Raw genomic sequence first — 14793 nt, 5'->3', positions numbered from 1 at the left:
CAGAACCTTACACTGGCTTATCTCCAATCCATCCTTAACTTCTGTCTAATTTCATCGTACACTAGGGTCTCCATGAACAACAAGTAGGCATCAGTGAATGCCATGCTCCTTGAAGTCTCACTACATTTGAGGTGAGGAAACTACTTGGAATCTGTCATAAAAAATAAACTTAGTAAATTCCTTACTAATGCATGTCGGTTGAATTGACCATCCACTTTCCAAGCACGTAATGAATCCCGATGCTTTACCATCTGCTGTCACATATCCTGGTTTACACGAATATTGTGCGCGTTTATTGACAGGATATGTAAACTCAGATTCAGAAAGAAATCCATTCTCAATGTTTATGTCTGATCTTGAACATGTTTCTAAAGGAAACAAAGGACAACCAAGTGATAAGCATATGTCCAATAAACATTTTTTATTCAGTCAAATAATAAGACAATAGAATAAAATGTCATTTATACATGAAACTCTGAAATAATTACAATGATCCAAGATATTTGAATGAGGAAAGATGCTGTTTCATAAGCTATCACAACAAAAAGCTTTACTAAATAATTTTGAGAAAAGGCAGATTGAAAACAAGCATGAAAAAGGCACCATGGTAGGTATAGCTCTAACATGTTGTAGGCTTCCAGATTCATAGACAACTCAATTTCCAATCCATTCTTAGGAAGAATTATGGGCATTGGATCACAGATTGATAGTTGCCATAGCGTCAACTCTGGTAGAAAGAAATGTTGCCAGTCCTTCATCATTTTCATCATCAGCAGAAAGGCAAGGCCTTGCTTGTAGCTTCATACCAGTCTTCTCCCAAAACTCGCCCTCACCTCACTGGACCTCTTATCACCGTGATGTCTTCCGGTACTGAATGGCTGATCCCTCTTGAACTTGCATCCAAAGCAAGTGATTCAGACAATGTTTTGCTATGACCATATGGGTTGCAGCTAACTTTCAATAATGCGTGTCCAGGCCATTCTTCCTCGTCCGTCTTAGTCGGGAAGAACTGCTAAAACCTGTCCACACGGGGTGACCCTGCTGGTAGTTCATATATTGGTGCCAGAGTTTATAGTAATGAGTAAACGTCCATAGTTAGTGATATTCGGGAAGGACTTTGTCACACTAAACACCTGTACCAGAAAAGAAAAGGTTTTCCACATCAATGACTTCAGAATCATTAGAAAAACTACAATAAATTAAACTCAAATGAACCGAAAGCAAAAACATCAGAGCAAAAACTGACCAAGAGAAGATAATTGGGACAATGAATAAAGAGAGTATTAGGTGAAGGTAACAGCACATCTCCCAGACAAGTTTCGGATTATTGGTAAATCACGATGGCGTCTTTCTAGAGATAGTGTTTTTATTTCCGTTGATTAGCCATTTGGTCATAATATATTAAGTTTTTATAAGATTGTGAATTCAATTGATAAAATCTAATTGATCCACAGGATTTTTTAAACACACTAGGATAAAAGACAAAATTAATTATGAGTTTCAACAATGAGATCAATTATTTGACTGCATTAAAGATATTAAAAGCATATTAAGGGGATGTCAGCAATTATGAGCAATGCCAATAAAATATACAAATAAATAACCAATAAACTAAAACACTTAGGAGAATTGTTAAATTTCTTGGCAGACCCAACCAACTAAACTCAATCAAGGTAGACTAGATAATATGGGGATGTCTAACTTTAATAGATAAATTTGACTCAGACTTAAAAATCAAAATATTCCCAAAAAGAAAATTCCAAGAACAGACTAATAGAGTTACTGGTGAAGTCTAGTCAATATTTAAAGAGGAAAAGATCATAGTTCTACACAGACGTGTTCACAGAATTGGAGTACGTATAAAATATCTGAGTTTTCATTTTTCCCCTCACTTGATAATTGATAAATTATTATTATTTTGTCATGTCTTACACTGTCTGACATCTCCGTTCACCCACTTTTCTGTTGTATATTTTCCAGGAAAGGGGTTATATGTACAACCTTTTAATCATTTCCCAGTTGTACCCCACATTCCATTCACCCTCCTGTATCACAACTCTCAGCACTGGTCCTAAGGAGTTCATCTGTCCTGGATTCCCTGTGTTTCCGGTTACCATCATAACGAGTGTACATTCTGTGGTCTAGATGGATTTTTAAGGTATATTTTGGATTATGATAGTGGGGCAGGGGGGGCATTTAGGAACTAGAGGAAAATTGTATGTTTCCTCATTGCTACACTGCACCCTAATTGCCTAATCTCCTCCACGTAACCCTTCCATAAGGGGATGTCCAGTTGCCTACAGATGGGTTTTAGGTTCCCACTCCACATTCCCCCTCATTTACAGTGATAAGATATTTTGTTCTTTGATACATGATACCTGATACCTTGAACCCCTCATAGTCACATGGGCTGGTGTGCTTCTTAAGGAGCTGATAGCAAGGGCTGAAGTAGAAAGCAAATGTTTTGAGAATAATGATGGCAACAAATGTACAAATATGCTGGACACAATGGATATGTTTAAAGATTGTCATGAGTTGTACGAGCTCCCCAAAAAATGATTAAAAAAAAGAAAAAAAATCTGACTTCTCATTCTTAGACTTTGCATTACACTATAATGCAAACCACACTAGAACCTTACAAATTCTTTAAAAAATGCTGTAGATCAGGCGAATGTTAATGATTGAATCCAAAGTCCTCTAAAAGGTAATATGCTATGATTAAATTATCAAAAGACACAAGAATGTTTCATGATTAGAAACATGCCGATGTATTTCTCCACAAGGACAAGGGAATAGAGAACAACAGACACCTCCATGGAGAAGGGAAGCCAGTGTTTGCCTTCGTATAGGAAACAACACACCGCTGTTTATTCCCACAACTTCTGTTCAGCACATACAGCTGGCCAGCGCGTCTGTACTGTCAGAGGGGCTGCAGTGAATCCCAGATCTTTGGGGCTGCACGGTGCTGCAAAGCCCAGTGAGTGCTACAGCGCTCTGGAAACCTACAGAATGATGAGCAGGTACCAGAGGCTGTGCTGAGCGGCTCAGCACTCTTCATGTGCTCCAGCTGCTCCACAGCCTGAACCCGCCTTCCAAGTGCCTGGTTTTGTTCTTTGCAGGACACAGGCTGCTGGTGGCCAGGCCCCAACAGCAGGGTGACTATGCAAAGAGGCAGAGCCAGTGCTAGCAGCCCTCTGATCTCTGAGCCTGTCAGCAGGGAGAGTTGGGAAGGGCCTTTGGTACAGGATTCATATGTGATGAAAAGAGCACACCTTGTTCCATAGCCTATTTGGCTTCTAGCTCAAACTAGGACTTTCTGCGTGTCCACCACCCCAGTTCACCGGACAGGGCACAAGCTTAAGGGATTTGAACAACATTAAGGAGAATGAGAGTAAAGGGCTTACTTTCCTCCATCCCTTCTTCTCTTTTAATAAAGTTAAATATGATATTGAAAATATGGATATTCAGCGATTGTGTTGGGAAAGTAAGCATCATGGGATGCCTGTTTAATAGAAAAAAAAGTGTCCTTGTAATTAGGGAGTACTTGAGTGGAGGCCCATAAGCAAATATGTTGAAGAAAGCTTATGGTGCCTGGCTATCAAAAGATAGAGTGCCTGGGGTCTTAAAGGCTTGAAGGTAAACAAGTGGCCACCTAGCTCAGAACCAACAAAGCACACATGGAAGAAGCATACAAGCTTGCATTATCCCGAGGTGCTGAAGGGATAAGTTATCAGGCAACAAAAAACAAAAAATCATATCACTTTGTGCTCTCCTCACTGATATGATCGCTGAAGCCAATGGGTGCATAAGCAAATATGATGAAGAAAGCTGATTGTGCCCGGCTATCAAAAGATGTAGTATCTAGGGTCTTCAAGGCTTGAAGGTAAACAAGCAGCCATCTAGATCAGAAGCAACAAAGCCCACATGGATGAAGCACACCAGTCTGTGAGACCACCAGATGTCGAAAGTATCAGGTATCAGGCATCATAAGAACAAAATATCATATCATTGTGAATGAGGGGCAGTGTGGAGTGGAGACCCAAAGCCCACCTGTAGGTCATTGGACATCCCTTTACAGAAGGGTCGTGGGGAAGAGACTAGCTAGTCAGGGTGTAGTGTAGCAACAATGAAACCCAACTTTCCTCTAGTTCGTAAATGCTTCCTCTCTGCCCCTCCCCCCACTATCATAATCCCATTTCTACTTTACAAATGTGGTTAGACTAGAGGATGTACACTGGTGTAGATAGAAATTGAAAACAGGAAATCCAGGGCGGATGATCCCTTCAGGACCAGTGGTGTGAGTGATGATACTGAGAGGGTAGAGTTGGGCAGGGTTGGGAAGGGGGAAACTATTACAAGGATCTACATATAACCTCCTCCCTGGGAGGTGGACAACAGAACATTGGGTGAAGGGAGATGTTGGACAGTGCAAGATATGACAAAATAATAATTTATAAGTTATCAAGAGATCACGAGGGAGAGGGGAGTGGGGACGGAGGGGAAAAAGTGAGGAACTGATGCCAGGGGCTTACGTAGGGAGCAACTGTTTTGAGAATGATGAGGACAATGAATGTTCAAATGTGTTTTACACAATTGATGTATGTATGGATTGTGATAAGAGTTGTATGAGCTCCTAATAAAATGATTTTTTAAATATGGATATTCATATAAAGGAGATGAGGCTTACTGGTCAGATAGACCCTTTAGCTCTAAAACTAAACATAGCTCTGCATAGGAATAATCAACCGTTTAGAATCAAAAGGACACCATTTACACAAGGACACAGTTCAGAGAGTTAAGGAACATAGGGTGGAAATGGAACATGGGTTAGAAATTGAATACACAATGGCACATTGGAAGGACTTTGAATGGATGATTTGATTCAGAATGTGTTTGATTGTTTAATTGTATGGCTCTGATCTGCTCTGTAAATTCTCATGTAATTGGCAATGAGGAGTGAAGTTAAGTATATAACTATACCTATAATGATAGATGTTAAAAGGTGCCATGTATCATAAAAGAGCCTCCAATAGCTTTGGAAAGAAAGAAGTAAAGTTCGAAGCCAGCACTACCTAGGATGGCTGTGAGTAGGAACCGACTCAAGGCACCGAGATTGGATTTTGAATAATGTCAAGACATTGAAAAGCTTCAGTAGTCAACCCAGTGCAGGCCTGGTTTCAACAGGGAAAAGAACATCCGAACAGAATCCCATGTCCCCAATTAGACCACAAACACATATCTGACAAAGCGCTCATATCCGGAATATATTATGAACTCTCAATTTTTCAATAATCAATAATTTTTCAAAAATTAACAAAAAGTGGAATAAAATATTTGACAAGCTTTCAGCATTGAAGACACATGACTGGTAAATAAGGTCCGAAAAAAGTATTCAACAGCACTAGGGAGTGGGGACAGGGATACTATGTCATATATGTTAGAATAGCCACACAGGAATGGAAAACTAATACAAAATAAGATGGAAACATCACTATATGAAGCTATGGGCCATCCATTAGGGGGAAGGCAGGTGTGAATAACAAAGGGCCCCCTGCATACGTTTTTGTCATGAGTAAGCTGTTACACATAATACTATTCTCATGCCTCACGTTGTGTTGGACATGACAGAAATGCGCACCAAGATATTAAAAGTTTCCTATAAGTGATTTAACAAATACCTCGGTATCATAATGATATTTTGACTATAACTAAGTATATTAGAATCAGGTGCATGAATATTTACAATTTCATTGACTACTAGTCCGCTATAGCAACTAAGAAATATTGAAGAATCTTGGAGAGTAGCTGTAGATGCAAAAGAACGGAGAGAAAGCGTGCTTCCAGAAGCAACAAGCTGAAGGAAAGACTTTGAGCTGAAAGAGGAGAGTTTTCTCATGGACCTTCAGAAGGTCCTTTTGTGAAGGTTTCACTTAGCTAAAAAGCAGTTCTTCTTAACATTGACTTCATACTGCTTATGCAGAACTCTGAATTTCTAAGCCATTTCTATAACATTTCTAAGCAGACATTGACATAGAATGAATTTCAACTCAAGGAACGACATGTGGCCAAGAGTAGAAGAGCTGGGTTCCACCAGGTACCCCACTTCCTTCCAAGGTGCCGCTCAAAACACACTTATTCGCTGCTTTGAGCCATTGCTGACTCACAGTGACCCAGTAGGTCCAAGGCAGGACATCCCCGTATACGTTTCCTGGACCATACCTGCTTACAGGTGTAGAAGGCCCTGTCTTTCTCCTGTGGAGCAGCTGGTGGTTTCCCTGCGGACTTATGAGTTCACAGACCAGCAAATAACAATTATGAACCCGGATTCTTCTAAGTTGTCCCCACCTGGATAAATCATTCAAAGTTTAGGTAATAGCTGGACAACAAGGTGAGGCACGCGAGCCCCAGAGACTCCATTTGGTTGACAAATGGATGACCTGTCCTCTCTGCTCTCCCTTCTTAGAAAGCCAAGCTGGATATTGTTTCCTGAATGTATTACTGTGTACCCCAAATCTAGGCACTATAATTAGACTTGGTATTATTTAATTTTGATGATATTATTAATCTACTAATTTTGTTGTTCCTGCTTCTGTCACACTTGCCTGATTAACTGAAAGGACCTTGACAGCCGAGCCAACCAGGAGGTGGAATTTGCCGTTAAAAGCTTTCACATAACTGTTTTCAGTGCTGCAGATCAGGAGAGTGCTTTAGCTTGCTGCAGGGCAGCTAGCCGAATAAAGAGTCCTCTTCATTTCCAAGAAGATATAGAGGCTACTGCTTATTTCAACCCACAACATAGGGACTCAGAAGTAGTATCAAGTGGCTAATTCACCCAGTAAAATACAGCCCAGCAGTTAAAATCTTGGTCATAACATTGGTCATAGAGACTAGGAGCATTCTCCACACAAGAGTAACTCTAAGAAGTTTTTTTTTGTTTTATTTCAAATTTTTTAACCGAGCTACAAAATCAAAAAGTACAAAACATGATTGGGGTATTTGGCTTGTGAAGAGACTGCTTACTACACTATGGAATGTTTTAAACCACTACTGAACAATCTAGCAGCATAAAATTAAGTGGTTCTATCCGACTCTGAGAATATCTATGCACCTCCAGTCAAAGAGATTGGAGGCAGTCCATTACAGGCATGTAGATTGCATTAGCTCCTTCCTCACATTCCATGAAGATGATCATTGTCGTTGCCTAGAATGTATATGATTTATCTTGAATTTCATAGTACGTAACTCAAGTTTCTAACAGAGAATAATTGGAATTTGAATCTCCTGATCAGGGGTCACATTTTACTTCTAATGCAATGCAGCCATAGGATAAGCACCATCCGATACAGCGCACTGAATGTACATTCTGTATTCCTCATAATGCAGCAGTCATTTGAGGTGATCCTGGTTGAGGGGTGGTGATAAAAGACTGAAGGCTCATTTGCATGACTAAAGGAATGTATGAAAATCGCTAATATGCATGGGGATGAAAGCAGATCATCTGTGGATAGACTGTTGAAGAATGGTGAGACTAGGGCAGATATAACACAGGAACTGAGCTTCACACTTCTTTCTGATTTCCCAGGAAGGATCAATTGTCAATGTAAACCACATTACAGTAACAACCCTAAGAAATGCTGATTGAATTACTGAAAGATTATTTCTTCTTCTCATCAGTCTAACCTGAAATTCACGTCTCCCGTCTTCCTTGCGGTGTGGATAATACATTTACATATGTTTGATTTTATCCAGTTCTTCCTCGCATCTTTGAACAGGCACAAAGTGGAAACCACTGTGCAGACTGGGATCAGTGGATCGCCATAATTGTGGAATCCACCGCTGGTGGTTCCATCTTTGCTCAAGTTAAGTGAAAAATAAGGGAATGTTTGTATTCAGAAGAGAAGCAAAGTCAATAATGCTAATATTGCATTGGTAGCTTGTGAGCAGCCGAGAGAACAAGATTATAATCATCTACATTTTATCATTGTTAATATCCATATTGATTAAGGTATTTTTTTGCAGAAATCCCCTTGTATGAAGTTGCAGGTGCAGCTGAGGTCTGGAGACTACAAAAGCATGTACAACAGGCTCATGTGTACTCTATTGATTCTAATAAGATCTCGTTTGTTTGAGTAAACCCCTATTGGGGGTAAGTTGAGGGGAACCGTTGCCTCCGAAGGACCTTCTTCAACAACAGATCCCCTGACAACTGTCGATCTCCAACCTACATGGTTATGCATTGAACATCTCGGACATAAAGTGTTTTTGAATGTCTGATTTTTCATATGATCTAGAATTACAATGTCTTCACAAGTGGGAGTGCTAAAATCTACATTGAAAATAAGGTTCTGATGATACACAGGCACCCGTACTGCTTTACATAACTACTCGATGCTATCAAACAACATTGAAGTCGCTGTAGCAGAAACCATATCATGCTGCTGTTAGGTGCCATTGAGTCCCTTCCAACTCAGGGCAGCCCGAGGTTCACCAGAAAAACACCACCTAGTCCTGAACCAGCCTCACAATAGTTCCCACGTTTGAACCCGTCTATGCAGCCATTGTGTCGATTCATCCCATGAAAGGTCTGCCCCTTATTTGCTGCCCCTCAACTTTACCAGCAATGATGTTCTTCCCCAGGAGCTCGTCACTGCTGGCAACATGTCCAAAGTGCCTGAGACCAACTCTTGTCATCCTTGCCTCTAAGGAGCATTCGGGCAGTGGTGGTTGTGAGTGTGTGTGTTTCCTGCACCCTGTGCTTTTAAGAGTTGTACACTCTACCATATGTAGGCTAAGGCCCTTTGGTGTTACTGTGGGGCAGGCATGGATGTGTTCCTAATCTATGCCTGAGTCTGGAAGTTCTAAACCACCAGCCACTGTGCAGAAAAAAGTAATTAGAGTCTGGAGACCCTTACAGAATCCACTCACATGCAGTGGGCTTGCTTTATCTTAATAAGGATCGTGTGAGTCTATACATTAAATAAAAACAGTATGCATTTTAATATATGTAAACCATTGAATTGTTGGTGTTGGTACGTGCCACTGAGTTGGTTGTGAACCATAGCAACGTTATGTGCAACTGGGCAAAACACTGCACAGTCCGGTGCCATTCTCACAATTGTTCCTATACTTCAGCCCGTTGCTGCAGCCACTGTGTGAATCCATCTGGTTTAGGGCTTTACTCTCTTTTTCCACCCTTCCATTTTACCAAACATGATGTCCTTCTCCAGACTCTGGTCTCTCCTGATATGTCCAAATCATGTAAGAAGAAATCTTGCCATGTTTTCTCTAAAGAGCACATGGGTATTATTTCTTCTGAGACAGATCAGTTTGTGCTTTTAGCAGCTCTTGGCAGTTTCAATGTTCTTCTCCAGCACCACCATTCAAATGCCTCTATGCTTCTGTCTTCCTTATTCAGTGTCCAACTTCACATGCACACGATGCAATGGACAATACTCTGACTTGGATCAAGAACACCTCAGTCCACCAAACAACATCCTTGCCCTCCAAAATTATAATGTGGTCCCAACCAGAAGATTACCTAGTGTGATATGTCTTTCAACTTCTGGACTTCTGCTTCCATGAGCATTGGTTGTGGACAAAAGCAAGACAAAACCCTTGACAATTTCAACATTTTCTCCATTTATCATGATGTTACCTACAGTTGGAGTTGTGAGGATTTACATCTTTTTTCATTGAATTTAACTCATACTGAGGACCGCAATCCTTGACCTTCATCAGCAAGTGTTTAAACTCTGCCTCACTTTCAGCAAAGCAAGCTTGTGTCATCTGCATACCACAGGTGCTTAATAAGCTTTCTCCAGTCCTAATACCACACTCTTCATCATATGATATTGTATCTCAGAAAATTTGTTTAGCATATACATTGTACAAGTCTGGTGAGAGGATACAACCTTGATGCACACCTTTCCATATGTTAAACCACGCAGTTGTCCTATGTTGTGGTCACATAACTGTCTCTTTTTCCACGTGCATGTTGCTCATGAGCACAATGAAGTGTTCTGGAATTCCCATTCTTCTCAAAGGTATCCACAGCTGATTATGGTCCAGAGTTTAATGTCTTTCAATAGTCCATGAAACATAAGTAAACATCTTTCTGGTAGTCTTTGCTTTGAGCCAAGATCCATCTGCCATCAGCAATGGCATCCCTTGTTTCATGTCCTCTTCTCAATCCTGCCTGAAATTCTGACAGTTCCCTGTCAGTGAACAGCTGTAACCAGTGTTGGATGATCTGAAGAAACTTTCATTTATGAGATGTTAGTGGTATCCAGTTTGAACATTGTGTTGTGTCTCCTTTTTTTTAGGAACTGGCAAAAAATAGTATGTCTTTCAGTCAGTTGGCCAAGTAGCTGTCTTCCAATTCCCTTCATAGACAAGCTGGTGCTCCTGAGCTTCTTGAGCTCTCTGAAACATTTCAAGGAGTCTTCCATCGGTTCCATCGGTGCCTTCAGCCTCATTTTTAGATAAAGCATTCAGTGCACTTTGAACTTACTCCTTCAGCACAATTGATTCTGGTCCATATGCTACCCGCTGAAATGGTGGAGTTTTGGCTAGTTCTTTTTGGTAGAGTGACTCTGCATATTCGTTCCATCCTCTCTTGATGTACCCTCCAGCAGTCAATATTTTGTCTGTGGAAATTTTCAGAATTGCAACTTGAGGCTTGAATTTTTCCTTGAGTTCTTTCAGTGTCTGAGATGCTGAGCGTGCTCTTCCCCTTTGGTTTTCTCATTTTAGGTCCTAGCACATTTTGTTATAATACTTGGCTTTTCCTTCTCTCGCTGCTCTTTGGCATTATCTATTCAATTCCTTGACTTCATCCTTTCCTTTGTTTACTCTAGGATTGAGTGTAGGTTTCAGAGGTTCTTCAGACATCCGCTTTGATCGTTTGCTTTCTTCATGAATGATGGTTTTAATATCCTCCCATAGTTCATCAGATTTTCTGTCATTAATGTTCAAATTATCAATTGTTTTCTTCAGATATTCTCAAAATTCATAGCTCAAAGTCATATTTTTACTCTTGTATATTTCTTTCATTTTTTATCACTTTTATCCTAAACTTACATCTGATCATTTGATGGCCCTTAGTCTTGTTTTAGCTGCTGATATTGAACTTCTCCATTATTTCTTCCCATAAATATTGTCAGTTTGATTTCTATATATTCCGTATGGGGAAGTCCATATATATTGTAGCTTTGTGTATTGTTGAAAATAAGTATTTGCTATGAGCAAGTCATTTGTTTTGCAAAACAGCCAGTGAAGTTTCCACATCAGATCTCACTGGGGCAGTCTCTGGAATTAGTATCAAAGATTCGTGATTCAGTGTCCCAGGGGCCCTTGACACCGTGACTTGTCCCCAGGATTCACTCAGAAGCCTGCTCAAAGTTGTCCGTCTGGTGCATCCCACCAAAGGCACTCCCCACCTCAAGTGTCCCCAAGCATTTCAGTCATTCTTCCCAACTGGAATTCTGTCCTTGTTTTGCAACCAGCAGATATGCATCTTTCCCTCAAGACTTGCTTTCTTCCCTTTCCTCTCTCCAGCGTTGTTCTTCTTGTCAGTGTTCTTCCTCCATCCAACAGAGTTGTCACCTGGACAGGAGGACAGGCTCTCGAGAGGCATCTCCCTTCCTGTCCCCCCTTCCCCTTTACCATCTGATCCTGGCTGACATGAGATGCCCTCTGGCCTAGTTACTTTCAAAATGCCTACCTAAAGCAGATGTGGTATGGTTCATTGACACTGATTAGGCTCTCCACCAGGCTGAGTGCCCTCCCACCCCAGCCAATAAACTGGATGTCCGTCAACCTAAGCTTGTGGCCAGATTGCTGCTTTTTCTTGGAGGAGTGGACTCTATACAGTGTTTGTCCATTTGTACTTGACTAACTTCATTCGGCATAATAGCTATCTTCCAGGTTTTGGGGGGGAGGGGGCATTGTATTACTTTATGTGTATGCACCAGGGTTTCTCCATCCAATAGTATACGGATGGGAATTTAGGTTGTTTCCAGGTGCTTGCTGTGCTGTGGTGAACATGGGGAGCAAACATCTATTCCTTATCTGCTTCCTTTTTTTTCCCAACAGAGGAACTAATTAGAGCTAGTAGACATCTGTGCATCCCATCATAGCTGCCCTCCATGACCAGAAAATGAAGACCGATGCTCACACTTCCAACCAGTTACTTCCCCTCAGGAGTGCTGTCAAACTAGCATCCAAAGCAGCATGCACTCCCTCAGTGGTCGCAGAGCAAAGTTCTAGTTGTACCCATCAACATGTAATCAACAAGTAAGTACAAATTCAAATCATCTTAGAAACAACAGACGTCTTCAAATCAAGGAAAGAAATAGGACAAGGACAGAGAACAAACCACCAAAATAAATAAATAAATCATAAAATCACATTGATGAAGAATAATGCCAGCAAAGTAATTTTTAAAATTATGTATATTTCAAGAAAACAACAAACAAATTAAGGAAAAAAACAGACAACACCATGCATGAATTCAAGAAAACAATACAAGTGGAAAATGACAAAAATAAATAGACAATTGGAGACCATACACAAACAGCAAGTATAAATCCATGAGATTAATATTACAGTTTTTCACGGATCAAATAGTAGTATTCAATCAATTATACAATCCAATTAATTATATGTTAATTGAGTGAATAAAAATAAAACCTAAATACTAATGTATATGAGGAAATTTTTTTCAATTAAGAAAGCCTAACAATTATGTGGGACCGGATCAAGAGAAACTATTTTCCTATGCTGAAATTCAGAATAGAAAGAGGCCACAAACAAACAAAAACAAAACCCCGCAGAGGGTAATGTTAGACCGTTGCTTTTTGAGAACTTTGCAAGTATCACAAAAGACAAAAAGGTATGCATTCAAGAAGCTCCAAAATTTAAGCTGGAATATCCACTTTAGAAAAATAAAATTCTGTATTTTTTCCTTTGATCTGTAAACAGGCTAATTTATTTTGCTAAATATTTATTAAGAAGGTTTTATAGATATAACATTTTATATGCATACACAACATAGGTAAAACAATACATCATGCCCATTGACTAACAAGACACATGCATTCTCCACGGTGAATGTACACCAGTGTTATGAAATTACAAACCATCTGAGATATTACTTACTGACACGAACGCATCTGGGAGAAGGGGACCAGTCCTGCTCCGTACATGTGATGGCGGTGTGTCCATTCGGGAGACTGTAGCCACGATTACACTGAATATTTACAGACTGACCTTGTAGATAATAACGCGGTGCATAATTAACATATCCATTTTCCACTTCATACAATTGACATCTTCCTAAGGACCACAATCATAATAGTAGTAACAAGTTAAAAGTGAAAATCAGGGCAGAAAGTGTATTGAAATTTATTTCTGCAGTGTTTAAATGAGCACATGTAAGATTCTAAAACTAATGAATTAGAGGACGAAAAGTCAGGTGACTTCAACATATTCTTTAGAAGAAAAATAAATATTCAAAGCTACTTACACTGTTTTTATAACTTAAATATTTACATTTATAACTCAGGAATATTTTTATCAATGTTCTCCTGCATTTCTCAGCGGAGTGTCATGGACACCCACTCACAGAAGAACACAACTATTTGGGTTTTGCTGCGACAACTCTTCTGAAGACTATATTTTGGTGTCAGATTCAATGGCAGTCGCTTCTCAGGGCTTCCCGCTGCGCTTAAAGGAGTCACCAGGTACAAATTTAAGGAAGTTCACTCACTGAGGCATGGGACCTTTGGCGTCCATCCTTCTCTCGTGCAGGTAATGTTATCCCCAGAATTCTGCGAAGGTGTCACAAACCCCGAATTACAGTAGTAGTAGTAATATTTCCCTGTTGCTACTGGAAAGTACGGTCGATATCTCTCTGCCTGATACAGCCAACCATGTTGTATTTCTGGAAAATGACAAGGCTGCCCTTGGAATAAAGAATAAAGAGAGTACAGATAATATTTTATCTTAGTATTTAAATTTTCACAGAACATAGAAGTTATTTAACTAGATACTGGAGAACATCTTTGCTGATGAGGATGAAGCTACATTTAATTGATCTGATGTTGTACACAATTATGTTTTATTCTCTAAAATTAAACCGTGAGATCGAGTGAGCTGGTTTCATTGAGGACACATCTTTCTAATAGTGAACCATTCTGTTAAAGGACTAAGGCTCTATATTTACCATCCAGCTATTTTCTGCTCTTCTTTCTTTTTATCCCCAGCAGAAACCAGAGTACTGTTTGCCGTTTCCCTCCATATCTACTCACATAGAACAGGGTAATGAGAAATTTTTGAGTAGGAATAATTGAAATATAAAAACACACAACGATTTAAGATTAAGCTAAAATTTTGATTATTTCTAATTTTAATTGAGGATAAGGTGTTTCTTTAATGTTCTATAAAATATTTACTTTTATTAAGTTAATATATTAAGAGTAATTTTGGCTTATGTCAATAAATGCTACTTTCTTTATCAACAGGGTAAGCCTATTTTTCAGATCTTGAGCCATATTTATGGGATAAAGTAAAGATATAATTCTATCACCAGACTAAATTAAATTTCTTTCATTTAATATGATTCTTCTATTTACAGAAAACAATGTTGTTAGTTGACATCATTCACTTATCAAGTAACAAGACCAATTGTGTCAGGAGAGATGCTATCACTTAAAAAAATTACTTTAAACAATAATGCCTGTCACTTCTGTGTAAATGGTCATATGTATTATTTTTCTTTAGGTTGGGGCATGG

At 39.6% G+C, this 14793-nt stretch overlaps 1 protein-coding gene across 1 annotated transcript in view; it reads right to left on the bottom strand.

Moving 5' to 3' along the window:
• Nucleotides 1-14793, bottom strand: part of LOC142439425 (complement factor H-like) — an 86165-nt gene that overhangs the window by 50184 nt on the left and 21188 nt on the right. The window contains exons 4-5 of the mRNA XM_075541774.1: nucleotides 13159-13335; nucleotides 186-368 (exon numbers count right to left, since the gene is read on the bottom strand). Coding sequence (XP_075397889.1) covers nucleotides 186-368; nucleotides 13159-13335 — 360 coding nt within the window. The remainder of the gene's footprint in view (nucleotides 1-185; nucleotides 369-13158; nucleotides 13336-14793) is intronic.

This window comes from Tenrec ecaudatus, chromosome 1 (genome assembly GCF_050624435.1).
Source record: "Tenrec ecaudatus isolate mTenEca1 chromosome 1, mTenEca1.hap1, whole genome shotgun sequence".
NCBI lineage: Eukaryota > Metazoa > Chordata > Mammalia > Afrosoricida > Tenrecidae > Tenrec > Tenrec ecaudatus.
The sequence above is the reverse complement of the archived record's forward strand: the minus strand, read 5'-3'. Positions and strand labels throughout refer to the sequence as shown.